This window comes from Nelusetta ayraudi, unplaced genomic scaffold (genome assembly GCF_046127955.1).
Source record: "Nelusetta ayraudi isolate G7.1 ecotype Tasmania unplaced genomic scaffold, CSIRO-AGI_Nayr_v1 ptg000238l, whole genome shotgun sequence".
In the NCBI taxonomy this organism is placed as follows: Eukaryota; Metazoa; Chordata; class Actinopteri; order Tetraodontiformes; family Monacanthidae; genus Nelusetta; species Nelusetta ayraudi.
In genome coordinates this window covers 251,870-279,601 of record NW_027466287.1, presented here as the reverse complement: position 1 = coordinate 279,601, position 27,732 = coordinate 251,870, and the positions used below count along the sequence as shown (strand labels likewise).

The window sequence follows — 27,732 nt, the reverse complement described above, 5'->3', positions numbered from 1 at the left end:
TGCTAAAGACACCAAGGTGGCCCCGTTTAAGGAAGACATTTATTAAGAAAAAGACATTTAAAATAGACTCCATCAGGTCAAATCATATCAAATTCGACAAGAATAATGGGACACAGGGTGAGCAGATCTGGCCAGACAGCAAGTGCTGATGTCTTTGGAGGTTATTGCCCATTAAACTGGACAGCCCACCTCAGTTATTCTGTGACATCCATTTTAGTTGTAAAAAAAAAAAAAAAAAGTCTGTAGAGTCCATCCACGAGCTGAGGGAAGACCACAGTCTGCATTGTCAGTCCCAGAGGGCCTCTCTGATGAGTTCATCATTTCCTTCCCATTATGAAGCTGGGCGCCTCGGCATCGTCCTCTCTTTCCTCCTCATCCTCATCCTTGTCGCTCTCGGAGCTCTTCTCATCATCGTCATCATCGTCATCGTCATCGTCATCATCACCTTTCTTCTTTTTCGCCGCCACCTTCGCCTTCTTGGCCAGCAGCTTCTTCTGCTTCAACTTGTCGCGCTTCTTCCGCCGCTTGGCCGTCCTCTCGTCGGCGTCCACCTTGTTCTGTTCCACCTTGTCCAAGTACCTCACGTCGGCGTCGCACTTGTCTGCCATCTTGTCGAGGAAGTCCTGCCTCTGGTACTCCCTCCGCCGCAGGTGCCGATAGACGTGGAACTCGCCGCTGCCGGCGCCGGCGCTGGAGCCCATCACGTCGCGGACGAACTCTGGCGGTGCCCGCGGGTTCCACTCCTTGGGCCGGTCTGGGATTGAAGCGAGTTTATCCGGGTTCCGCATCAACCTCTCGAGCTTCAGCCGTTGCTCCTCCGCCGGGGTTTTGGCGATGATGAGCGGCTGAGCCTCCTTCCCTCCAGATTTGCCGGGCTTGTTTTTCTTTTCCGTTTGCGCCGCCATCTTTCAAACGAACCTCCTCGGCCTCTTCTTCTTCTTCTTTGGCTTCTTCGCCCCGGAAGTCGTTCAAGACTTCCGTCTTCTTTGGATATTTTTGAGCAGCTGAGCTAACAGCCATGAACGTACACTGTCGCCATCTACTGGATTTTAGCAGGTGAGCCTGTTACTTACCTCATCGTCAAAAATGAATTATTTAAAACTTTCCCCCCGTTTCTTTCCGCCACAAGGGAACTTGAAACAATGCATATGTACTACAAAACGAAACAAAAACGTGTGACAAAATTGGCGAAACTTTAATGTTCACTTTTACGTCATGCACTCTTGCTTTACAAAACGAATTTTGCAATAAAACATTCACAATATTTATTTTTCTTGTCACTGCTCATTATTAATTAATTTAAATAAAAATTTAAAAGAAGAGAGAGGGAGCTAGTTGGTACTAGCTCCTCTTACCTTTTAGCTGATGATCCTGCTGCTCCCAGTTGAAGGAAATTCGAAATGCTTGGAAATTTGAAATGAACGGAAATTCGACGAACGCAACGCAACGCAAGTTTTTGTTTTGGGTTTTGTTTTAGTTTTTGGTTTTTGGTTTAGACATTCACACAAACACACACATTGTACCTCTGGTCCGCACTGAGATTTGATCCTGTGGTCTCCGAGTTGAGAGTCGGTGTTGTTCACCTCCAGGCCATCTTCAGCGCTGACAAGAGAAGACATTTGGACGGTCTCAGTGTCTCACCTCTTTCAAGGTAGTTTTGGAGATTGACAAAATGACACCATTTCTGGAGTTTCTAATTGAATTTCTTTTTTGGGGGGGCAACTGGAATTTAGAATCAGCAGAGAGTAAGACACCAAACTTTGTGCCTAGTCTACTCACGATTGAGGTACATAAATACCTCTGCAGTGTTCAAGCAGGAGGAGCGTACAGCTCAGCGGGCTAAACCGCTATTTGTTGATCTTTTTGAGGTCATTGGATCGAATCCAACAACAGTCAAAGTTGCATTTTAAAGACCAATGTTGTGACGTCTCCCAACAGTCAGCAGACAGCTCAGGCCGTAACAGAACTAACTTTGAATTCTAGGGTTGGCAGATCAAGTTGTACAACAGGCAGAGAATCTTTTTGAGGTTAAATGCCACAAGAAGAAAGATACATTTGCCAGTAGACATCTCCCAAGTGCCAGAGGATAGCTCAGGGTGTAAGAATCCTTACATTCAATTCGTAAGGTCGGCTGTTCGATTCCAGTAACAGATGGAGTTGTGTTTTCCAAAAAAGAATTATGTGTGTATATATATATATATATATATATATATATATATATATATATATATATATATATATATATATATATAGTGTGTGTGTTAAAAATATTTATTAAAAAAAACAACAAAATAAAACAAACAAGTATAAGACTTGCTAATAGCTGTTATTGTTCTACAAAACTGGCATTTCAATATAGTGCAATGAAATTGAATAGAAATGTTTATCCCCCGAAAAAACAAAAACAAAAAAACGCTTTTATCATCTAAAATTCGATCAATCTCCAGTCGCGGCATTTCGGACCGGTATGAGACGCCGCTTGCGTAACTCTGACTGACACGCACTTCTAACCAATAGCAAACCCAGTTGCAATTTGCTTGGGCGCGCTTACCCAATCGAAACACACGTCCCGCCCCTTCATCGCAAACATTTCGTAAGCAAGTGTGGACGAACTGCGTGCGGCTTCCTCCTCTGCTTCCTCGTAATTCCGCGTCAGTTTTTATTGATATTCAACCCTCCGCAGATCATGAACAACCTCATCAGGGCCACGGGAAGGTGTCTACGGTCCGGGGCCGCCGTGTTACGGACGCCGGGCGCCGCCGCAGCCGCGTGGTCGAGGCCGGGCCGGCTGCTGTGCTCGGCGGCGGACCAGCAGAAGGACCTTGGTGAGATCGTGAAGAAGGACAAGGTGGTGGTGTTCATGAAGGGGACGCCGGCTCAGCCCATGTGCGGCTTCAGCAACGCCGTGGTGCAGATCCTGCGGATGCACGGCGTGGACGACTACGCCGCCTACAACGTGTTGGACGACCAGGACCTCAGACAAGGTCGGTGAACGGGGAAGGAAGACTGACAGACTGACATATTGACTGACTGACTGACTGACCGGTCTGGTGTAACATGGCAGCAACAGGTTGTCACCCGGTTAGCTCGACTCGGCTAGTCAAAGAGTCCACCCAAGCTGTCAGGTGACAGTGTTTTTATGTTGTTGTTGTTGTTGTTTTGTTCTGTTTAATTTAAACGTGTGTTAACGTGCGTCTCCATGCTGCCCGTTGCTCTTTTCCTCGTCGTGGTTTTCCCATCATTTTTGCTGCGGCACCATGACATCAGCATTTGGGAGGCGGCCAACTCAACAATAACTGTATGAGAATCGGCGTTTGTGTGCGTGTGTGTGAGAGAGAGTTTTATCAGTGCAGCACAGCAGGAGCAGCGGGTGTGGTCCTCAAAGTCAAACCCAGCAGCAGAAAAAAAACAACAAAAAAAAACACCACTTTAGTTTGAACACACACTGTGTGTAACCTCCTGTTGCAGCTAATTCAGAGAGAACTACAGCAAAGAAGCAGGAAGCGAACTCATCGCGTACCTGCTGATTTACGTCATGGACGCAGTTATTTTTCCCTACTATGTGTAAATTGTTGCATTTCATGATCTGCGATTTTATGTCTGTAACAAAATGAAAACATTACCGAGAGAGAAAGTTGGTGACCAAAACTTTGACGAATTAAAAAAAGAACAGAAAAAAAGTTATGTATTCCCTTTGAGGTCAGAATGTATGGAGAATTTATCAAATTAAACATTGTCACGATTAAATGTTTAATTAATAAAATAAAATACCAATTCATTTATTTTTGTTTATATTTGTTATCAATTCATTTCAGTTGCAAATGTCCCCACTGTGGGATCAATAAAGGTCGTCTTCTTCTTCCTCTTCTTAAAAAAACACAATTAATTACTGCATGTAATTACTTCATGGTGTATTTATTTCCTTGCTCATGGTCCTGATTGAATATGCTGTAGTTTAATTTGAACTCTGACTCCGGCGCCCTCTTGCAGGAGTCAAGGACTTCTCCAACTGGCCCACCATCCCCCAGGTCTACTTCAACGGCGAGTTTGTGGGTGGCTGCGACATCCTGCTGCAGATGCACCAGAACGGCGACCTGGTGGAGGAGCTGAAGAAGCTGGGCATCAGCTCTCCGCTGCTCGATGCCGAGAAGGAGTCCAAGTAGAGGAAGAGGAGGAGGAGGAGGGCGGTGAACTTTGAAAGAAACGAATGCGACAACAGAGGACACACAGAAGCAGTTTGACCCCCCTCCCTTCCTCCCTCCCAGGGCTGATGGCAGCTGTCTAAATACTTCAACAGGCTACCTTGGAAAAACAACAAAAAGTAGAGGCCCCTTTTGGTCTGTGAGAGACTCACACCATCACCATCTGTTATTTTGATCCTCATAAAGAGCCCTTCACTTGACTCAGGTCCTCTCACTTTGCACTAATTCTGATCCTCCCCCGTGAGGAACCTGCCACCCACAACATTGATCCTGTTCACTCAAGCTGCAGTGACGTTTTCTGGCCTCCAGGCAGCAGAATCCACACTGGCATGAAGTTACATTTTTGTCAAAGCGCAAACATTGCCTCTGTTTTCTTTGCGTTTGCCTCCTGTTGCTAAAAACAAAACACTGCATCACAACAGTGATGAGTCAACAGCAGGCTGTTTTTTTCTGCCTCTGTCTGCCTACATGATAAACAGGAGCCATTGAAAGGATTGTTAGTTTTTCCATGTTTGTCACTTCCTCTCCATCTTACCTGCTACACTCAGTTGTTTTTATCAAAAACAAGAATTATGTAGTGCACTGTAAGATATTGTATATTAAAGGCATATTATTGTGAAATGTGTGTGTTCATGTTGCTGGAATAAAAAGCCCCGTGATCTTAAAACACGTTAAAAATAAATTTAATACAAAAATACTCATTTACAACACTGAGCTGCACTGAGCTGCAGTTCTTCTCCTCCCACCACGACGGTCGTCTCCGTTGCGTCTCCTCGGCACTCGCAGTTCTGAAGGTGGAACCACCAGGTGGCGTCCTGGTGTCACAGCTTCAGCAGGAAGCGCAGCACCAGGTCGCGCAGCAAGGTGCGCAGCGGCTCGTTGTTGTCGCACACGATGTGCGTCCCGTCCTCCTCCAGCTGGATCAGCGTGTCCTCTGCCTGCAGGTGCAGAATGTGTCCGTCTGCCGTCTCCTCCACCTTCACCTCAGTGATGCCGTGCTGCGGAGTCGAGACACCAGCACGGAAATCTCAAATTTACCCAGGTGTAAAAAATGCTTTCTTGGCACTCAGTATTAGGGGTTGGAATTGGGGAGTTAGATCACCCAATGATTCCCGGGCTCTGCACTGCTGCTGCCCACCGCTCCCTCAGGGGTTGATGGGTCAAATGCGGAGGACAAATTTTGCATCCTTCGGGATGTTACTATCACTGGCACTTTAACTTTAAAAGGCAAAACCCCAAAAAATAAGCCTACATTTAAAAAAAAAAATCTATGTGTCCACAGTCTCAGCTGAAGCTCACCTTCTGCAACGTTGCCAGAAAAGCTTCTAGAGGCACAGCTCCACTCAGCAGGGGTTTGGGAGCCGGCGCCACCGGGGGCTCCTCCACCACACGCTTCCTCTTCTTGGTAGGCGGCGCCGGAGGGGGTTTGGGCACAGACTGGCAACACAGGAGAGGAACAGAACCAACAACTCAGTTCCAGTTCCCGGGGCGAGTTGCACGAAAGTAGGACTCCGACATCCAGGACCATTTGGAATCAGTTAAAATTGCAGGTGAAATGGATGGCAGATGTGAGCGACTTTATGTAAATGAAACTCCAACAGACTGTAAAACTCTTCACTAAACAGACGAGCTCACCGACTACCTTGAATTTCTGTTTTGGATTCATCAAGTTCCTCTTATCTTACTGTTGCTCCTCTGCTGCTTTATTACGTACACTGACCTTCAGGTACAATTAAAACAAACAAGACTAACACACACGGGGGCACACGTGCTCACCTGGAGTGTGTGTTTGTTGTCCTTGGAGTGCAGCAGCGCAGACACCGTGGCCACGGACACGCCTGGTTTGACCTCAGAGGGCACCAGAGAGTTGGCCAACTGAGGGACAGCACAACGTGATTTCAGACGTCGGCAGAAAAAACAAATAATGTGCCAACACTAAATTGAGCCGCTTCGACAGCAGCATCGAGCCGTGGTATCGACTCTTGTGAAGCGATCGGCGTCAGCTCACCTCCGGCAGGATGTAGACGCGCTCGTAGCGCCGCCGGAAGGGCAGGCTGAGGACGGAGCAGCGTCTGTAGGGCATGGGAGGGGGCTGCAGCTCCAGCATCAGGTCAGCGCGGTGCGACTGGCTCAGCGGGGGCTGGGTGTACTGCTCCGGACACACCACATGGAGGGGCTGCAGGGGGAGAGCGCGGAGGCTGAGGCTGAGTCTGACTGACAGGGAGAATCACTCTCAACCAAAATCCCACCAGGCTGCAATTTCCAAGGAGATCTTTTTTCCTTTTCTGGTTACACTTGGCTAAATTCATCAGACCTGATTCTGATCCGATTCCGATTCTTTTCAGTGACCACGCAGCCAAGGTGGTGGAATTTGTTTTCAGTACAGCTGCTACAGGTGCCATCATTCAAACACAGCTGGCCGGCCGGCCCTACCTGGACTTCTTTGAGCAGCTTGGACACCTGGTGGAAGTTGAGTCGCGTGTCAATGGGACAGTACACACACTTCATGGCCAGCGGCTGGTAGGGAGCCAACGCATCCAGGTAGGAAAAGTCCGGTTCTGCAGGGAGGGAGGAGAAGTGGGAGGAGCTTTTAGAGGGAGGGCGAAACCTGAACTTGGTTGACTCGGGTCGCTCGCTGGAACAGGAGGCTGGTGACACCGGCGGCGGCGGCGGAGGCACCTGTGAAGATGATGGTGTTGAGGCTGGATTTGCCCCACAGCTCCATGAAGTGAACCACGTCCCCGAAGCGCAGGGACGGGTGGCCGGTGAACACCACGCACGGCTGGCGGAAGTCGCTGCTGAAGTCACCGTGGATGCTGGGGTAGTGCTTCAGCTTGTTGGTCTGGATCAGCTGACCGGCGACAACAACAACAGCACAGTGTGTCGTGAGCAAAATTGTTGACTGGTAGCAAGATTACTGTAACCGCAGATGATTTGGATTTGATGCTAACAGGGAGGAATGTGGGTTTGGTTCTTTAAAACTGACCTCTGCATGAGGGAACGGAGGCTCTGGGAGATACACCTTGGACTGCTTGTTGTGGCAAAGCCTGAAAAATAAATTAGAATCACTCTAACAATATGGTAATAGTATGGTTCTTTTTCCTATTTTATTTATGGTATCTGTGGGGTTTTTTTTATGCTTGAATAAAGAATTCAGTTCAATTCAGAATCACACGCCGATTATCCCGGTGGGTCGGTGGCCTCTGGACAAGTGCAGTATGAGGTGGAGCAGCTCACCACTCAGCAAATATCTGGGAGAACTCCAGCGAGCTGTTGGCCACCGGTGAGATGAAGTAGAAGGGCGTGGTGCCCAGGTTGGCGCTCTCGATGAACTGGTACAGACACTCCAGCAGGTCGTAGATGACGCCGGAGGAGTAGCACGGCACCAGCACGTTGCCCCCGGCTCGAATCGTCATTGCTGTATATGTGATTAATGATTAAAAAAAAGAAAAGAAATAGGAGTTATCACAGACAAGATGACATGGGACGCAGGTTAAGATCTTTTTTTTTTCTTCTCACGATTGTTCTCTACCGAGGTTGCTGCAGAATTCTCCCAGCATGCCGTCTGGGTTGGCAGTGGGCATCTGGGTGAGGCCCGTCAGAATCAGAACGTCGCTGTTCTTCAGGGAGCTTTGGTCCATCGGCTGACAGAGGACACAAGAAGATTCTTGATTACTAACACAAATTTTCAAGTTGTATTTTTTTTTTTTTTACAAATGGGTTTGACTGCAACTCACCTGTGGATGTGTGGTGAGCAGTGAGGAACCTGAAACATAGGATACTTTCTCATGATGAGACTGGATGATCCAGTTGGAGCTGCCCAGTGAGTAACCCGAGCTTAAGGGGGAGACCTGCACCGCTCCAAACAGCTCCTGGGGAACAAAAGGCATCACAGCTGTCAAAGTCCATGTATGCGCCTGCTGTTCTCTCACACTCATTAGTCATAGGTGTCTGTGCAGATGGTGGCGGAGAAGGAAAGAGGACTCACCACTTTCTGCGAGTAACCCACGAGCTGCACTTTGCTGAGAGCAGAGTTGACCTCCTGCATGCTGTATGACCTCTTCCACGTCCACACATCCACTGCATCCTTCAGCGGCCCAGGCAGCATCCTAACGGTCAGGAGGAAGTCATTTAGAGAAAAGCACTGCGGTTAAACGGTTCAATGTAACTGTTCAACTACCTTTGCAATTCTTTATTTTTCCAGCAGGTGGCAGACTGGGGTTTGGGAACTCTCTCCATGAAGTTGACCAGCTCCTCCATCAACAATCTGGAGGAAAAAAAAAGAAAGAGCATTCGTATTTTTCAGCGAATTTCAATCGCTCATTTTCAGAATATTAAAGTTGAAATTTTGTCAGATCTCCGTACCTGCCGATCTGCAGCGTGGGCTCTGTCGCGTACACGGTACCAGTGAAGCCAGTGTGTTCTGTGATGTAGGGCAGGGCCATCATACAGTGGTAGTTGGAGATCAGGATGACATCGATGGTGGACAGATCTAGCAGTTCTCTCTGCAGTTAGTACACACAGAACCCAATTAGGCATTTGGGCAGCTGATGGGTGGCTAACTATTGGTAAATAGAAATGTGTGTGGCAAGAGTGTATTTTAGTACCTCTGGGAGACAGAACTCTGGCTGCGAGTCCACAAACACTTTTCCTGCACATTCTTTTAGCTCCTGGAAAGACAAAATAAGTTGCGTGTATTGTAAGCGTGTTGCAACAAAAAATAAAGTACAGGCTATGACAGCGTTAACGGTGAGACAAGACTGTCAAATTCCTCCAACCTTTTCCAAGTTTATTGTGCCATCCTTGGAGACCCAACCTGGCAACTTGGAGAGCCTCGGGCTAATAAAAGAAAGGGGGAAAAAAGAAGTGAAAAATATTGCCAAAGCTTGAGTGGGTAAATTTACGGTGCTGGTGCTGGAGTCCCACCTGTGAACAAGCGGGAGGGGCAGGAAGTTGAGGACAGACGTGGTGTCCAGTCCACAATCCAGCATGATGGTGGTGGATTTGAATTTGAGGACATTGCACGGCAATGTGGGATGACCAGACAGACAGTACTGAGAACAGTGGAACGGAAGACATAAGAACGAATAAATACACAAATTCTTCACGCAACACTATGTATTATGTTGTGCGAAACAGGAATGGTGCAGGGTTGAACAACTTGGTCGAGACTGGGATCTATTTTGATACGAGTGACATACATCAGTCGGGGCAGGTCTGTGTAAAAGGCACAATACGTTGTGAATATTTAACCGACTATAAGAACATAATACTTCAATTGTGACATGAGCCTCTGGGTGGAGTGTGTCCTGTCACAAAACAGATGCACAAACATCTGTTAGCTGCTGAGCCAGGGATCTAAACAACGGGGCTGTTAGCCAGTTGAAGCTAATACAGCAAGTGAATACTAGATGGTGTGCGTGTGTGGGGGGCGGTGGGATCACGTGACCCAGCTTTCATAGTTACCGTAACGGCAGGTTCACTTACCAGCTTCATTTTTAACACTCGCAATTATTTATAAGTACAATTAAACGTGTAGTCGGCTAACACTCCATCGTTTCAGGAGTGCTCTTCTTCGACAGTCAACACCGCCTTTCCGCTCTCTATCGCCCTCTGTTGACGTGGAGTATGGTGGTCAAAAGTGAAGAGAGGATGCGGCCTCACCCAACCAGTGTATTATAAACGAGACAAAATGTTTGCTTGTGCGCAAATGTCACGTGTGCAATTGATTATTCTGTCGATAAACTGCATTGACCTCCAATTCCTGATCGGTTGTCAACAAATGCACGTGCCCAACTGACAAGCAGGCGGGTTAAGACAATATCACAAGGAAACGTAACACGACATTTTATTTACTCAAGAAGTAAATAAAACACAATTATACGCACTTGTCATAAGAGTATGTCGTACAGTTAAATTGATTTAAAAAAAAAATAAATAAAAAAAATAACACGATTATGTGTACGAGCTGTGCGTCGTCTCCCGTCACCGGTTCCGGTGTTAGCCCCGCCCATGCTAGCAGGAGCTAGCCAAAGGGTGGCTAGCTAAACTACCTGGCAACCCACTCCCAGGTGACTTCACGTTGGGCGAATTTTCTCCACGAGCGAGCGTGGTTACGTAGTCATGTTGTGACACCGATGCAGTGACATTGGAACACACTTTACTTCCTCGGTTGCCCCCTGTGTGTATTTGTTTTTTAGGCGAAGAAGTGAAAGTTAGAATTGTGTTGATGGTAACAGTTTGGGAAGAGGACACCGAGGACAGGTGACTGTGAAACCGCGAAGGTGGATGTTCTCTCATGGAAGATTTGCAAAACTTTTAGCCGTTCGGATCTACGAGTGGGTAACAACAGGTAGTAGTCAAACTTCACCGTTTACATAAATGTTTCCATACTGTAACTGCTACTGTTCCAGAAGACAGTTGCAGTGACCTTTTTTGTCTGTGTGCTCGCCATGTTGTGCCATTTAATTGTAAACTTTACATCCCCTTCGGCATCAAATATGTGCCTTTGTAGTTGCACATCTGAATACAGCAACTTTAGGTGCCCCTTTTTCAATGACTCCTCAAAAACATGTGGCTTCCTCTTAATCTGCTGATTTTTATTCTCACTTGCATCAAGTCAGCTGTTCCAGTTCTTGTTTGCCAAGTTACTCTCTCAGGATGGCTGTCAGTTTTGTCAAACGTCACTTCCTCTAAATGTTTTGTTGGTGTTCTTTTACAACCATGCACTTTGTACTACTTGAACCAGCTCAGCGGAGGAACACGCTCACTGTGTTTGCCATGGGGAGTGCCAGCAGTAACCACCTTGGGATTCCTCCAGGAAAGGGCCCCAATACTGTGGGATGCACCGACTTCATGGTGGACCACACAACGCAGGTAGGAAAATCAAAAATTCAGTCATTTTGACTCACTCAGTGTTTAAAGATTTCCGTGGCGATGAACAGGTCAGTAAGGAATGAGTGTCTCTTACAGGGCAGCTTATTCCGCCTTTATTATCCCTGCCAAGAGACGGCCAGCACAGAAAAACCTGACTGGATCCCGAGCAGGGAGTATTTTAACGGGCTGGCAGACTTCATGAAAATCAACAGGACCCTCAGTGAAAAGATTTTCAACTACCTCTTTGGTATATCATATCATTTCATGCTTATTTCTTGTCTAAGGTTCTATATATACGGCTTGTTTTAGGATGTTATGGTAGAACACGTCCAGTCCATAAGTACTTGATAATAACTTCCCAAGTATAAAGAGCTTGAAAACAAGAGTCCACTTTGATTATAAACGATCGTACCAACAACTTGGTGTCTGTCGTCAATTGTACTACAATTTACAAAGTTGTTTGCGCTATATTAAAGGCAATGATCTCGCTTTATTTTCTCCTTACTGACGTCAGGGTCCTTTAAGATCCCAGCCTACCTGGATGCACCGTTTAAACCAGATGGAAAATATCCTGTAGTTATTTTCTCTCATGGCCTTGGAGCATTCAGGTACACACACACACACACACACACACTATATCTGCACACTTGCACGGTGTTTACCTGACACCTGGCACATGCTTCAGTTGATGTGACTGACGTGTTGTCTGTGTTTTTTCCAGGACTTTGTATTCGGCTATATGTGTAGAACTGGCTTCTCAGGGCTTCATTGTGGCGTCTGTGGAACACAGGTGAGTCATGATGATGTTGCCAGGTACCTAACTGTGTGTACATGGAGGTTTGTTTCACTAGATCACATTGCACAAATCAAGTTTGGGCGCTCAGGCAGACCAAACGGGGTCAATTGTGGAATACATATATTGAGTATTTAAAATCTATTGGAGCTTACGTTGTGAGAGCGGCGATGCGGAAAAGGTCAAACGGAGGAGGAAACACAGGTCGAATGTCAGCCAAGCAGACAATACCAGAGGGCGATGTTGTCTGTTTATCTGTGGAGCAGAAGGGGAAAGGGTGTGCAGACAATGGTAGGCACCAGCTCATCACATTTCTTTTCAGTGTAGAGACAAGGGCACCGTATGAAGATGAACATAATGGCTGCATTTGGTCGGCGTGACACTCATGACACTGCTGCTGCTGCTGCTGCTCAGCGGCTGGGAAAAAAAAAAGGCAGCGGTGACGCAGCGTGGTTCACAAGTGACGCAAAGAGACTTTGTCTTGTGAGTGTGTGTGTGGTCAGAGGTCATGTCATCTCAGCAGGCAGCTGTTCTTCAGTCACGCCGACACAATGACTTTGGCTTTTATTGACAAAACTACAAAACTGCAAATCACCAGAGGAGGAGCAGCGCTAATAACAAACACATATTTTAATTCAATTTAAATGCAACTTTTTCATTGAGACTGAAAGGACTGTGGTGGTTGTTGTTGCTGCTGCTGCTGTTTTGGCTGATGTAACTCTTGTGGTTTAGTGAAGATGCATAACATTTTAGAGACGAGTTTTATTCTGCAAAAAAAAAAAAAAGAAGAAAAGTTGTCTCCACCACTTCCATGGTGAATTCCATTTTGATGGCGGATACTTCCCAATCGGTCCGCCAGATGGACCTGCTGATAATGATTTTGCATGTCAGAATTAAACCCTCATCTCATTCAGCCGTCATGTCCGCTGATAATACTTCACCCAATCTGAAAAGAAGAGTTTCCCTTGTCCTCCCCCTGACTGGCGAACTCGTTTTACCACGGCGCAGGGACGAGTCGGCCTCGGCGACGTACTACTTCCGCCGCGAGGGCTCGGAGGAGGCCAGCGGTGGCGACGCTTTGGTCAAAGAGTGGATGTACTACAGACCTCTGCAGCGCGGGGAGAGCGAGTTCCCCCTCAGAAATAAACAGGTCGTTTATTCTTCTCCACTGTCTTGTTGCTGTAGTTTTGCAAATTTCCTCAAAGTGGGATTAATAAAGACTTCTTCTTCCTCCTCTTCTTCCTCATGTTTTCTAATTATCGTCATTCCTCCCCTGCACACTCTGTTTTGAGCCAGTGGCTGATCTCGAACGTACCTCAGTACCTCTTGTCAGTGCTTCGTGTCTCCTTGTTCAAACCTGTGTCAACCGTCCACTTGCAGGTGAAACAGAGAGCAAACGAGTGCATCATGGCTCTGGATAAACTCACGCAGATCAACTCGGGGGTTCCCGTCCACAATGTTCTGCAGACCCAGTTTGATTGGACGGCGCTGCAGGTAAACGCCAGGTGGAACTTGGAGACATTCTGTTGACAGCAATGACGAAATGGGATTCTGCAGAACAGAAACAGTTGATAACGTGTTTTTTTTTTTACTCACTGAACCGGTTCTCTTTTCATCTTGATCTTGGTTGCCAGAACTCCATGGATCTGTGCAAGGTAGCAGCCATGGGACATTCCTTCGGGGGAGCGACGGTGATTGAAAGCCTGAATAAAGAAGTTAAATTCAAGTATGAAATCTCATAAAAACTCCTGTGCCACAATCTTCTAGTCACAACGAGAAGCCAAGACTTTAATAACCTAATATTTGATGTGATTTTTTTTTTTTTTTTATCTTTTTTTTTTTTTTTTCAAACCCCATCCAGATGTGGAGTGGCGCTGGATGCCTGGATGTTCCCTCTGGAGGACGAGATCTTTGCTCAGGTCAAGCAGCCCATCTTCTTCATCAACTCTGAGAAGTTCCAGTGGGCGGGGAACATCAGCCGCATGAGGAAGCTGGACTCGGCCGCCACAAAGAGGAAGATGATCACCATTAGGTAACCACGGCTGGGCAGCTGCCAGGTTCAGCGTCTCCTTCGCACGTCCTCCTAATCAGCGTCCCACACTTCCTTGATTCCTCTCCTTCCTCAGAGGCACGGTGCACCAGAGTTTCCCAGACTTCACCTTCCTGACTGTGAACTGGATCGGGAAGCTGATGAAACTGAAGGGGGAGGTCGACCCCGAGCTGGCCATGGACCTTTGCAACAGGGCGTCGCTGGCCTTCCTGCAGCGCCACCTGGGTAAGAGCCGGGAGATATAGAATAGAATAGAATAGAACAGAATAAAACGCCTTTAATCCCACATTGGGGGAATTTGCATAATTACAGCAATGGTATAGTGCAAAGAGAAGGAAAATTATATTAATTAAAAAGAAATAAAGAAATTAAATGAGAAACTAAACTAAAAAATATTTCTAATAAGTAAACATTTGCACCAAAGGTCAGGGCAAATCATGCGTTTCTGCTGCAGAGTTGTGTTTGTGTGTCTCACAGGCCTCGACAAGAACTTTAACCAATGGGACCGTCTGATCGACGGGGAGGACGAACACCTGATTAAAGGCACAAATGTCATCACGCTCCAGTCTGCCATCTGAACGGCCTTCACACGCTGCAGTACACACCTGTCTGTCGGACTGCTGGCTGTCGGTCCGACGGGTTCCACCCGGGTACCACCCGGAGCCCTGTGGAACAGTCGCAGAAGGACTGGGACGGGCCTGTGAAGGACGTGTGGGTACTTTTGGAGCAGTACGAAGGCACAAGGATCACCTCTACCTCACCAGCAGGACGGTTTTCTCTCCGCAGATCAACCGCGTCTATGTATATATTATCTGCATGTGCACAAAGGCCAACTAAGGTGGTGTAATTTTTATGCGAGTGACATGATTGCTGTGTGATTGTGTAATGAGAACACTAGCGACGGGCACTGATGGAAGAACCAGATTGAGAAGGAACTCGGTGAATGTGTTTTAAGCTGTGTAAACACTACGGAGGCAGTAAACCCACGCAACATAACGCTCAGTACTGTTCAGTCCGGGACTTGCACCAACCTGCCACTTTTATACACACAACCAACCGTCTACACCTGGAGGGCACCTCAGAAATACAACTGAAATCTAACCACACTAGGTTTGTGTCATTTTTACTTTAAAACGGTTTTATCACCTGACTTGCACGTTAACTTTCATTTAATGGACACAAATATTAAAAGATATTTCAGTATATAAAACAGGATATATATGTGTTTTTCTTGATATAAAATGTCATTGTCATTGGACCAGGAATGTAAATTAATCAATTACGGATTAATTGTCGATTAAGAATTTTATCGATTAAATTAAATTAGTCACAACAAATTGAAATTTTTTTTACACGACTAGTTAATAAAACAGTGTAGTGGTAGGAAAGAGCAATTCACCTGTAGATATCGTGATGGTCATAATACACATAGAACAAGTTACTTTTGAACAACTTTTTCTTTTCTTTTTTTTTAAAGTGAAATGTGACCCATTAGAAGTCACCTTAAAGTCAGAGGGGAAATGTTTAGGGTGTTTTTACCGTTCTCTCATCTAAAAATGGGTCACATTGAACCCTCAACATTATTTAAGGGTTAAATAATGTTTTCCTTACACATTTTTCATTGTGAAATTCAGGTTCTCAGGAAAGAATTCCGCTGATCAATTAATCAATCGATAAGGTCAATCAACTAAAGATTAATGAATGAATCAATAATTTGCACGCCTACATTGGACTTTAGTAGTGGCGTTCGAGCTTCTCACCAAGCAGTGAGCACTTAGCACCACCATGTGGACTGTAGTAGATTTGCCTGCCACAGCACACAAACCCCAGGCCATTAAAAAGTTTTATAAATAAAGACTCTAAAGACGTCATGGAAAGTGGACGGACGACCACCACTCATCAATAGATCCGTTATATTTATTGTGCCAACATAACAAAAATCCACAACATATGCATGCATGCAATCACACAACAGTATTATATTCAAACGAAAGAAAAACAAACAAAACAAATCTTTTGGACTTTTTTTTTTTTCTTCTTCTTCTTTTACCTCCCCAAGACATCATGAGGCATTTGATCAAAACAGATCATCAGAACACAACAGCGTTGCAAACAGCAACTCTTCCAACCAAGATTGAAGATACCGACAACTAAACATGGCCAAGCTGAGGACTTTGCATGGGATGTTTGACTGTCAACCGTTCGATGAAATCAAGAGGGGAGCAGAGAATTAAAAAGGAAAATGGATCAGTTTAACAATAACTTAAAATAAATGCAGCAAAGATTTCTACTGTGTGATTAAGGCGCATGTAAATCAGAATGTTTACTCCTCTGGCTGCTGCAGGCTGTCAGAGAAACTTCCATCAATTGTCAGGCTCAGATCAGGAGATGGTGTCAGCTGATCCTCGTCTGCAGACACAAAAATACGATAAATAAATGTCTGAATGAGAAAAATAAAACATGCGATAGGTCAGCTTTGGAATCAAGAAGTAACACAGTATCACTAGCTCAGACCAGTAGATGTGTGGTACCTCTGCCGACATCAGTCAGACTGATTTCTCCAACCAGACTGGTCACCTCCTCCAACAGGTCCCCCTAAACACAAACAGCAGCCGGGCGTCAACAATGGGATTTTTTTTTGCTTTTGCTTTAGCCGTCTGTGGCTGAATTGTGTTGACTGATCTCAGTTACCAGATCTGAGATGAGGGCCTGAGGCTCAGAGTCAGTAGGTGGCGCTGCAGACACACAGACGAAGAAGAAGTGGAGGAAAATATCAGCCCAGTGCAAAGACAAGGACTGCTGGTGATGACCAGGAGCTCTGCAGGGTGAATCCCTCATCACTGGCGGATGCAGAGGCTTTGAAAGAAAGACTCACCAGTCGATGGTCCAGGAGGAAGCAACGCCTCGGGGATCTAATTTCAAGCATGATGGAAAATGACAGAATGACATGCAAGTTCATTGCTTCCTGATTCTTATTACAAATGAAAGCACAAAGATGCTTGTTGACGCTCGGTGTGGTGTGGATTACCGCTTCTTGTGCTGTCTGATTGGGAATTTCAGAGTCTTCCTCGTGTGGCTCACATGGCTCTGCAGCAATCAAACGTCCTCCTTGGGCAGAAGAGACCACCTCTTGCAACATGTCATCCTGAGCAGCAACACAAAGACACAACATCGCACACCAGATGCCGCTAATTCGCCTCAAGTACAGAGGAATCAGTTCCTTTACCTTATCACTGGAGGGCGCCGTGCTGGTATGAAGCTCTCCGCTGTCTGCTGCAGGGAGCGAAAGAACTGCAGACAGAAAAATATGAAAATACATTTTTTCATTGATATTTTGCATGTGTACAGGAAGTATAAATAAACATCAAAAACCCATGCAACTACTTTTATAATATCTGAAAGACCCACAAACCGTGAGCAAATACTGTTGATATCGGGCCTTCCGACCTGAGTTTGTGTCCAAGACTTCATCCAGTGGTTCCTCCTCGGCAGCAGAGTCACTCTACAAGAAAGCAGACTGACCATCAGTGACCAACATCTGTACCACTGCAGCAGCTCTGTCTTACACAAGTGCTGGTTTGCAGGTGAATAGAACCCTGACTGATGTAATTATTCAAAACGATACCTCGACAGGTGTGGGAATACCAGAGGTCTTTTCTTCTGAAACGACGTCTCTGTCGTCTTCAACCGGGTTTTCTGAAGGCCATTCTGGAGATTTTTCCCAACATGCAGTAATCACTAAAGTTGGTAAATTGCGACATTTAAAACTTGTAAAAGATCAAACTCACTTATCCTAAATCTATGACGTATGAACAATTTCTCACCAGGAGCCGATAAAACAGAGGACAACTCCAACTCGGTCTGGAAATGCAGATTTCAGAAAAGAAAAAGAAGACAGATTGATTGGAAATACTGAAACGCTGTCACAAGAGAATTGTATTTTTGATTGAAGTTAAAATAAAAGTGAAAGATAGAGGATTAACCATCCATAAACATTCAGTTTATTAGAATGCATGAAGTTGAAAGTACACATTTAATCAAATTGAATTATTATGCAACCTGCTTTTTTTGCAGCTACTTTAAAAAAAAAAGATCAGAGTAAAAAAATCACTCCAAAAAATATCACACACCTGCTTCAATGCTGTAGAACTCCTATTCACTGTGGGACTTTCACGAGGAACCTTTGGGGAGAACAAATTAACAAAACAAAGCAAAGATTTGAACGGAGCTGAAGCCAGCAGCAGAGTGATCAAGTGATCCAAGTTGTGATTCAAACCTTTTTCACAGTCGTCTTACTGCCACCACAAATATCCCCTGGAGAGGAAACCACCCTGCTGTTATCTTGCTGCTCGCTTGCAACTGGTGAACACAGAAAAGTTTACAAATCAGTCAGATGACTGAAATACTTACACACACGAGTACCTAAAATAAAGAATTGAAAATAGCACAAGTGAAATTAAGCGAGGAAACTCTGCTTACCAGAAGCACTGCTACTATCCTGGTCTGCCAGAGCATCGGTCGCAGTCATCTCAGCGCTAACCTCCTCTGGGGCCACGGTGTGGTTTTCGTCTCCAGCAGCTTCCTCTTCTTTGAAGCCAGCGGCTGTTTCCGCACTCGAGCTTGAGGTCTCAGGTGCCTCGGTCAAAACGGTTTCTGTCACCTTTTCTGGGGCATCCGCAACAGACTCAGCAGACTGCAGATCGTCTCCAGAGATTTCACTTTCAACTTCCAGACTGTGGGGACTACGTGGCTCATCCTCCAGCTGTGAGCTTGCTTTCGTGGGTGTTGCCAACTCCTGTGTTTGGCTGGACAGAGTCTGCTCCGTCTCTTCCAGTTGGTTTTCAGATTCCGAGTGTGTCCACCAGGTTTTCATGACCTCGTTTATCGCTAAGCCGTCACACTGTATCTGCACAGAGCAACTCACTCTTTTGTCCTGCTTCTTCACTCTGGTGACAGTCAGCTGCAACACTTTGTCAATGGTTACTTCTGAAAATTCACTGCAGGCACTGCTGCTCCAGGATCCACGAGCACAATCAAAGCCGTCCAACTCACACAGGAACGCCAAAGGCGGGGTGTTGGTCAAGTCCGCAGGCATGTCTCGAACGTGGGCGACGCTGATTTTGGACGTGTTCCCGTAGTCCACAAAGACGACAGAGAGTTGCTCGTCTTCTTTTTCCATGACTTCTGCGCGGTACCAAAGGTCATCATCAGCGAACAGAGCAAGACACCAGCTGCCCGGAAGGAGGCACTCTGGGTCGATGGCCTTGAGGTCTTCCGCCTGTGACATGTCGGCAATTCGGGACGTCATCTTTTCCAGACCTTCCGAGTCCACAAGCTGACACCAAAACGTCAGAGACTCATCGACAGCGGTGATGCAGACCTCCAGATTCTGTCCCTCCATCAGCTCGAGCCCCTGGGAACACTGCAAACAGGAATCTGATATTGACGCCTGTGAATTCACTGTTCTTTCCACCTTGACGTCTTCGCCTCCTTCTTCAAAGACGTTTCTCGTCGTGCATTTATCAGGCGTCTTACAGGAGACACTCGCACCGCTGTCTTCTAGGCTGACTTCCCACAGAAATCCAGCGAGTCTGATAAACTGGCACTTGAACACCTTCTCTCCACTGCTACCCAGGTCTTCTTTGAAAGCAGACACAACCTTTGGATTGAGGGCACCCTCTTTTCCAAGAGCTGCAGCACTACTCAGCATACAGTGGGTGCTGTACGCTGGCTGCTGCAAGAAACATCCGTCCAGTCTGCCCACCTTGGAAACGAGTGTCTTTGCTGTGTTCCCAAAATCAACAAACTCAACAAGAGCAGTTGTGTTGCTGTCAACATCTCTTACAACTGCTCGGTACCACGACTCATCCTCTTGAAATTCCGCTCGAACCAGGTCACCTGGATGCAGCTCTTTGATGTTGCCTGTTCCAGAGGACGCTTCGGATCCGTTGAGCTTGTAGACAAGCTGGAATATCTCCTCTTCATCTCCAACGAGCTGCACGTAGAAACTGACTGGGCTGTTGCAATGTGAGACATAAACATCTGCTTCCATGCCCGGTGTAATCGACTTTGAGGGCAGTTCTGCAAATTTGGGGAGTTTTTGGGGCTCTTTTCCTTCCTGACATTCTGGCTCAGGAGGATTGGATTTGAGATGCCCACTTTCAGGTGGAAGACTTTGTTTTGGTTGGATACAGGGAGCTTTCTGCTCACAAGGATTTCCCGTCACATCAGGGTGCCTTTCGGCCAACTGCCTTTGAGGTGGTGGCCTGTATAGCTGCATTGCAGGAGGTTTAACCTTTTGGCCGTTTTCAGTGACAGTTCGTGGAGGCTTTGGGGCCGACTGCTTGGCCACCGCAGCGTTCCTCGGTTGTTGCATTTGTTTCAGGGTGGAATCCTCGGTGGTTTGAGTGTGCTCGGCTTCTTGCCTCAGTAAAGTCCTTTTATGTGCACAATTTTCTGAGGACTCGTGGGATCTCTGCGCTGGGAAAATGACCTCCGTTTCTGGGCGCATCTCAATCTGAAACCTCTTTCTGAGCTTCAAATTCATTTGAGTTTTGCCACGATAGAGCTCAACCACAAGTTTTCCATCAGGTTCTTTGGCCACCACGAGTGCTCTAAATTGGCATTCAGTCACGTTCGTCTCAAACCAGTGATTCACCTCTCCAGAAACATCGTGAGGGATGTCTGAGAGACAACAAGTAACTGCTTGCACAGGCACTGACATTATGTCATTAGCCTCTTTGGGAACTGGAAGCAAGTCGGACCCGTTGACCTCAACAGTTTCACCATAGTCTACAAAGTTCACTTGAAACACTGGCTTTGTGGACTTGATTTGACCCCTGTACCAGTGGCCATCAGAGTATTTGGCAAAACACAGAGTTCCAAACACGGTTGGAGGTTTCATATTTTCAAGCTGACGGCAACAACTGCTCACTTTGGCCCTGAGATATCGCATCGCGTCTGCGTTCCTGTCCAGGTGGCAGAAGAACTGACACGTACTCTTCACATAGGTCACTGTAACCTGTTCCTCGCTTCCAACTTTGATATCATGCGTGGAATAGCAGTACGAGTCCCACTGGAAAGAAGAGCCTCTGGCTGTCTGAAGCGGTGGACTTTTGACAAGGCTGGCCATAAAGCTGGACGCACTCTCAAATGGCGTTTCTAGATCCACAATGTTGAAGATTATCTTCTGCTCGCTGTGCATCACAGCGTATATGGTGCACTTCAAGACCAAGAAGTCGGATGTTGCTTTATCCACAAAGCTGAGGAACCTCTCAATTGCCTCATCACTCCACTCATTAGTGGCACACATGTGATCAACAGGATTAAGGAGACTGCATCGAAAAGCTTGCCCATGCAGGGTGAGGAATTCTGGGTCGATTCTCCTAAGGTCATATTTGGAGACCGTCTCTGTCTGTCCATAGTCGATAAACAACACGTTCACATGAGGTGTTTCATGCTTGTGAATTACAAGGGCCCTGTACCACAATGCTTTCTCGGGGTGACGAGCCACACAGGTCAATTCTGCAAAAGGCTCAAACTCGCTGTTTGCGTAACGAGACTGTATCTTGTGCATAAGCAACTTCAAGTCACCTGAGTTTAGTACCAGTTGGCACCAGAAGTCATTTGGGCTCACAATGTGGGAGACACTTATGTCGAGGACACTGCCAATAGGGAACTTGTGCTCTTTGAGCACAGGAATTTCCCCATCGTGATTAGCAGGTTCAGCTGTGTTCAGGGACTGGACGCACATTTCATTTTTCCTGGTTTCATCGGCGACAGCTGTATGTGATCTTTGTGAGGGTGCATTCGTCAAAGGCCGGCTGGAGACATTGGCTTTGGGTTGTGTCTCCGCGTCAACCCTGACAGCGAGACCAGAAATACACAACACTGTGCCGAGATCTTTCTCTCCCACCGTTTGAGTGTCAGTTAAATTGACAATATAACCCCCTTCGTTCTTTGAGGTCACCCACACCTTTAGTGTTTTGCTTGTGACTGCGTTAATGAAAAAGTCACAGGCACTGTGACTCCACACGCCATCTTTGGGCCTGATACCAGACAGGGTGCATTTTAGGGCAAGGCAAGGCAACAATTTGAACTTTTCAGGAAGAATCCGGATGCTGCTTCTGTCTACCACTTCACTGTTGCCATAATCAACAAAAAACACCTTGACTTGTGTGTCGTCAACATCAGTAACCAGTGCCCTGTAGAAATCACCATCCTCTGACTTCGCAGCACAATAGCGTCCGACAGCTGGACTTTTCACAAGGTATTTATGTCCAGAATCCTTGTACAAATAATAAATATCATCCATAAGTTGGTCTAACTCACTTGCACGGTTCTGTGTTTGGATCCAAAACTCTGATGGGTCTGATACATGCGGAACTACAGCCACATGTGTAGAGTGGAGAGGGAGATCTTCTGTTGGCAACTTTTCCATTCTTTCCATGTCTGTTTTTTCCTCCACAGCCAGAGCAGTAGGTGACAGTTTTGGCTGATTTGCCTCTTGCTGGATCTGATGCTGTTGGCTGTTTGCAGAGCTCTGGATAGCATAATCCCCAAGTGTTTTTTCACACTCCAGCGAACAGTTCTGCTGTGACCCGAAACATTTGTTTAAGTTTGTGTTTTCATCCCCGTACAATGTGACGTAGTGCACACCCTCAGAGATGCTTTGGTACTCAAATTTGGCAATCACTGTCTTGTACAGCAGAAGCGTCTGCAGATAGTCAATCTGGCTACTGGTCCATCCAACTGATTTGTCAATGATTCCATGGAGGGAGCAAATGTAAGTTACAACAGGCATCCTGAAGAACTCTGGAGCCAGTGGTCTGATGTTGTGGACTGGAACGACATGCTTTGTTCCAGAGTCAACGTTCAATACCCCAAACACTTTGTTGGCTGGGAAAACCTGTTGCAGGATCGAGCGAAACCACTTGCCATCACTTCCTCTTGCAGCACACGGAAACCCAATCATCTCTGGACTTACAGTACAACTAGTCAACTTCCCCTCATAAAATTGCGTGATTTTCTCCGATAGCTTTTTTAACTCTACAGAGAAAACTCTCAACTGACAAAAAACCTGGTGAGGGTTAGTCACGTGGGTCACAACCACAGCCTCAACTGTTCCTGCCGACAGCTCTGGGTGCAAAAAACACTTGTGATTTTGCAGGGGCTCGTCAACTCTTGGGGGAACTGCCAGAGTACCTGGGGATAAAGGAGCATCCCGTTGGGACTGCAGTGACATGTGGAAAAAGTCCTGGAAAATGTCTGGCCTGAGGTTCCTAGCAAAGCCCATCTCATACATCTGTTTGGATATGCAGGGGATGTGAAGGACAAATGTTCTCTGCTTCACGAGGACATCTTGCACGTATGCCTTCACAGATTGTCCAGAGAGAGATCTCAGAAATTCCTGGGCAACTGGAGACCACCTGTTCTCCATTGAAAGTGGTATCACATTTGCGAGCACACAATATTCCACTTCGGGTGGTAACTGGAAGTGATTCATCAAACCCCATGCGAGGTTACTACTAGTGGTGTTAAATGTCATCCCTTTGTCAATAATAAACACATTATATTGAGGGCCTTTTTTTGAGACCATACGGCACCTGTACCAAGTGCCATCTATCTGCACCAAGCACTGGTCACCTGGGCTTCCGTCCATCTCTTGAAATAACTTTCCGGGGGACTGGATGTCTTTAGCCAGCGTCTCATATTCCTCAGTTTTAGTTTGGCCAAACTTTCCCCAGAATTCGGCAAACATGCAAAGGGAATGCAAGTGAACCTTTGTTATGCAGATGCTTGCATCCGATCCTCTCGGTGGAAGCCCAGGGATTGAGGACATTTTGACTGTCTTAGTAATCACCTGATCCAATACCCACCGCTCATCAACACAAGCAGGTGACGGTCAGCGAGTGCCTGTGGAAAAACACAATCACAATTGAAAGGACCAAACACATATAACAAACAAACATTGGCTTACTTAACTCAAACATCATATTTCAAAAAGTAAGAGTGCAGGTTTTCAGTTAATCCTTCATATAGTACATGGGTAATGTAATGTATTACAGTGCATTTATCTGTGACTCAATAACCTATTACAATATTACACTGCACAAACAAGACAAACCTATGTGACAAACATTTGAGCTTTTTCAGGTTATTTTGCACAGATTGCACAGTCAAAAGTTTGGACACACCTCCTCAAGCATTTTTAATTTTATTTATTTATTTATTTTTAACCTTTACAACTTTTTCCACGGCAGATAGATACTGAAGACATCAAATATATGAGCAAGATATATGTAATTATGCAGCAAAGAAAAACACCTCAAATAACTTTTTTATGAAAGGTGGCTATTTTGAAGAATTTAAATGTAAAACGTGCGTGAGTCATTTTACACTTTTATTGTTTCCTACATATTCTGTGCGCGCGCATACGTCGTTTTGATGCCTTCAGCGAGAAACGGCAACGTCAATAGTCATGAGAGTGAGGAGAAAGACATTACATTCATAGGGTGTGTCCAAACTTTTGACTTTTGAGTGATGCAATCGGAGCCCAATGTTATTCCAACCTGAATCTAACCGCGCTGCTAGCTAGCTAAACTTCGCTACTCTTAACAACGAAATCATTATGCCTTCAACTAGAATTTCTAACTTGTCGAAATTTTGAACTGAAGTATGACGGTTTTTTTTTTTTTTTTTTTAACTACGCAACGGCAGTCATTTTTTAAACTAAATCACTCGCGTCACAAATCTCAAATTCAACACTACATCCTGTTAAAGTTAGTTTGCGCTGTGCGACAACGCACGGCAGCAACTTAAATCCAAACCACAAAGTTAAACGCTGTCGTTAAACGGTTTCGGGTTCGATTAGCTCGATTAATTGAAACCGTTAGGGTCACACAAACTCACCTGTTCCGAGTTCACGAACCTGGGTTGAAAATCCCAGGAGCAAGATGGCGATGGCATCGACTCAACACTCAAGTGGGGGAACGTGCGTCATTCCAATACATTAAGCGACTAAATCTTGGCCAGTCCACTTGTAAAGCTTTGTGTTCGATGCTTCATGTCTGATAATGCCTCTGTAAATTCGTTTTGGCCAGTTCAGCACACGTCACCCGATGTTAGTGACCGTTTAGCGCTGATTGTCAATGAGAGCGCCTCCCGCCCCAAAAGTCACGCCTGCTATAAACGCACCACGGTGTGGCGCCAAAAATGGGGCATCTGTCAGAAAACGATGCCCGCCGCGGGAGCGCGCCAACAGGACCTCCGGGATATAACGGCGACGTTTAGCAATGTAAACAAATTAAAGTGACTTATAAAAGGGATTTTAGCTTTTACGAGTGTGTCACATGAGCCACCAAAGCATTAAAATATATGGAAATATATTGCATAAAAGTCCTCTCACAATGTTGACACAAACTTTGGTCATTGGCCTTGCAAAGCTATTACAGCTTTTTATCGGACAGCACAAGGTGTAGCATGGCACAGCCGTGAAATCGCAATGATTTGGGACGTCAGAATGATACTAATGAGTCACTCGCTCTTTTTTGTAATTTTTTTTTATTTATATATAAATGAATGAATGAATGAATGGATGGATGGATGGATGGATGAATGAATAAATTAATACATTTTCAACGCAACACAAGGAACACTGGATGACGACAGGGCACCATAACAGTATGAGGGTGAAGTTACGCCTTTAATCTGCTACCAATCTACAAATATGTTAATCTGTCACTTTGATTAATAATGCATAATTAGCGCGCATGAGGAAATTGATGGAATCTTAGCTACGTTCGCCTGTGATTTGGGATGATGTGTATGATATTGTTAAAAAAAATAAAAAAATAAATAGATATAAATAAACTAGTTATCTGTAACTGTCAGCCTGTAAATACACCTCGTAGCCTGTGAGTGGCAGCATCGCCACCGGAGAAGCTTGGTCAGAAACAGGAAATGCGTCATTTTCATCGCCAGTTGCCATTTTGACTGATACGGAAGAAAAGCGGTGTTACTGCGTGTTTTTTATTTTCAGTGGGGTTTATTTGGACACTTAAAAAGAGTCATCATGGCAATGCAAGCAGCGAAACGTGCCAATGTAAGTATTAAAAGGTTGGAGAGTGTATTTTTTAGACGAATGAATCTGTTTTTGTGTCATTTTAGTAAGCGTATCGTGTGTTAGCCTTTTAGCATGCTAACGAAAATATAACACTCGTATTCAATTACTAATTTCTAATGTTTTATTTAAAACGGCGCGATATTTAGCTTCAGATTGCGATGCGTCGCAGTTAAAAGGGCGTGGCGTGTGTGGAATTGTGGCCTTTAATCCACATTAGAAACATTAAACATCAGTTAGTCGATAACGTTTGCTAGCTTAAGCACTTAGCGTTTCTCAATTCACATGCGACACTTTTCACTTCCTAGATATTACGTCACTTGTAGCCTCATACGTAACATTTCTGTATGGCACTGGTTGCGAAAGTGTTGTTTGTGTTTGTATACATTATCTTTCAAATCGATCCCGCTTTAACGTCTTGATCTTTTTGATTGTCTTCCTGTTTGCTCCAGATACGTTTACCTCCAGAGGTGAACCGAATCCTGTACGTCAGGAACCTTCCCTATAAAATCACAGCGGAGGAGATGTACGACATCTTCGGAAAATATGGGCCCATTCGTCAGATCAGAACGTAAGCGTTGATGAGCACAAGACGTTTTTTCCTCCCGCAGCTGTCTTAAAGCAGTGACGTCACATTGTACATCTTGGATGTAAAGTTGCTGACCGTGTTGTTGTGTTCTGGTTTGGGCCCTCAGAGGAAACACCCCTGAGACGAGAGGAACCGCCTACGTGGTCTACGAAGACATTTTTGACGCCAAGAACGCATGTGACCACCTGTCAGGCTTCAACGTCTGCAACCGCTACCTGGTGGTCCTCTACTACAACGCCAACAGAGTACGTAGAAGCTGCGTCGTGTCGCGCGACTCTTCATTATTACAAAAGATGACCGCTCTGGTTTCGTTGAATCATCGTTATATATTCCAACATAATAAAAAATATTTTTCTTCTTTTCACAGGCTTTCCAGAAGATGGACACAAAGAAGAAAGAGGAACAGCTGAAACTTCTGAAAGAGAAATACGGCATCAACACAGACCCTCCAAAGTAACACTGTGGAAGGCCCGTTTAAGTCCTCACTATCCGTACATAAATCACACACTCTGTTTTTTTAAAAAAAATCAGGATGAATGCTGAAGTTTACATTTTCCTTTTAAGAAATATGACTTTTTGTTTCTTGTCAAATTGTCAAAATACATGGATCTTGACTAAACAAACAGCTAAAATTAAGTTTGATTTTTATTTCTTTCCTTATCAGACTGTCTATGACACTCTACCTTTATCCAGTTCTTTGATGTAAGGCTGTATTCACACAGCCTGTTGTTCCTCACACTGCATGACCAGCACATGCAGTCAGAGCTAATTTTGTAAATTTATTTCTGTCTAATAAATGCTTTTTGTACAACTCTCTTGTCTCTAGTGATGAAGCCAGAGTGCCGTCTCTTGTGTCAACACAGACGATGAACGGTGCTGAAAATTTGCACAGTAGTACATTTGCACGTTTGATGGTGTCCCTGTATGATTAGTTATCCAGAGAGACAATGGGTTATAATATGAATCACACTTTTGGGGCAACATTTCAAAGATTTCATTAAGCCCAAGGTTTTTCTAATGGGTTTAGATTTTGTTCAAACTTGAAAGGCATTTGCGACTATTAGAACAACAGGAAAGGACATTAAGGTTGACAGACGTAAA

At 45.4% G+C, this 27,732-nt stretch overlaps 6 protein-coding genes across 6 annotated transcripts in view; 3 read left to right on the top strand and 3 right to left on the bottom strand.

Annotated features, from left to right (window-relative positions):
• Window positions 1-21: 21 nt before the first annotated feature.
• prkrip1 (PRKR interacting protein 1) overlaps window positions 22-27,732 on the bottom strand; it is a 30,849-nt gene continuing 3,138 nt past the window's right edge. Inside the window, exon 2 of the mRNA XM_076016792.1 lies at window positions 22-918. Within this exon, the coding sequence (XP_075872907.1) occupies window positions 318-905 (588 nt within the window). The 5' untranslated portion in view covers window positions 906-918 and the 3' untranslated portion in view covers window positions 22-317. The remainder of the gene's footprint in view (window positions 919-27,732) is intronic.
• Window positions 2,577-4,823, top strand: glrx5 (glutaredoxin 5 homolog (S. cerevisiae)). Its single transcript, XM_076016775.1, has 2 exons — window positions 2,577-2,984; window positions 3,991-4,823. Exons 1-2 carry the CDS (start codon window positions 2,687-2,689, stop codon window positions 4,161-4,163), a joined length of 471 nt encoding a protein of 156 aa, XP_075872890.1. The 5' UTR covers window positions 2,577-2,686; the 3' UTR covers window positions 4,164-4,823.
• Window positions 4,662-9,816, bottom strand: ints9 (integrator complex subunit 9). The gene is made up of 18 exons (XM_076016773.1): window positions 9,690-9,816; window positions 9,129-9,256; window positions 8,981-9,041; window positions 8,810-8,872; window positions 8,568-8,707; window positions 8,383-8,469; window positions 8,191-8,311; window positions 7,940-8,074; window positions 7,735-7,846; window positions 7,440-7,620; window positions 7,189-7,249; window positions 6,882-7,053; window positions 6,636-6,760; window positions 6,211-6,378; window positions 5,979-6,077; window positions 5,502-5,639; window positions 5,010-5,200; window positions 4,662-4,955 (listed from the first exon to the last, which is right to left on the bottom strand). Exons 1-17 carry the CDS (start codon window positions 9,696-9,698, stop codon window positions 5,024-5,026), a joined length of 1,977 nt encoding a protein of 658 aa, XP_075872888.1. The 5' UTR covers window positions 9,699-9,816; the 3' UTR covers window positions 4,662-4,955; window positions 5,010-5,023.
• On the top strand, window positions 10,228-15,131 carry pla2g7 (phospholipase A2, group VII (platelet-activating factor acetylhydrolase, plasma)). Its single transcript, XM_076016774.1, has 11 exons — window positions 10,228-10,554; window positions 10,951-11,078; window positions 11,175-11,325; window positions 11,593-11,686; window positions 11,800-11,868; window positions 12,880-13,021; window positions 13,252-13,365; window positions 13,506-13,597; window positions 13,733-13,903; window positions 13,998-14,146; window positions 14,399-15,131. The coding sequence occupies exons 1-11, from the start codon at window positions 10,491-10,493 to the stop codon at window positions 14,497-14,499; spliced, it is 1,275 nt and encodes a 424-aa protein (XP_075872889.1). The 5' UTR covers window positions 10,228-10,490; the 3' UTR covers window positions 14,500-15,131.
• Window positions 16,245-24,888, bottom strand: tdrd6a (tudor domain containing 6a). Its single transcript, XM_076016825.1, has 13 exons — window positions 24,833-24,888; window positions 23,703-23,836; window positions 18,401-19,343; window positions 18,198-18,280; window positions 18,052-18,102; window positions 17,744-17,782; window positions 17,306-17,399; window positions 17,148-17,212; window positions 16,950-17,066; window positions 16,797-16,833; window positions 16,613-16,656; window positions 16,453-16,516; window positions 16,245-16,330 (listed from the first exon to the last, which is right to left on the bottom strand). The coding sequence occupies exons 2-13, from the start codon at window positions 23,760-23,762 to the stop codon at window positions 16,245-16,247; spliced, it is 1,683 nt and encodes a 560-aa protein (XP_075872940.1). The 5' UTR covers window positions 23,763-23,836; window positions 24,833-24,888.
• sf3b6 (splicing factor 3b, subunit 6) lies at window positions 25,867-27,444 on the top strand. Its single transcript, XM_076016794.1, has 4 exons — window positions 25,867-26,024; window positions 26,495-26,613; window positions 26,738-26,876; window positions 26,999-27,444. Exons 1-4 carry the CDS (start codon window positions 25,995-25,997, stop codon window positions 27,086-27,088), a joined length of 378 nt encoding a protein of 125 aa, XP_075872909.1. The 5' UTR covers window positions 25,867-25,994; the 3' UTR covers window positions 27,089-27,444.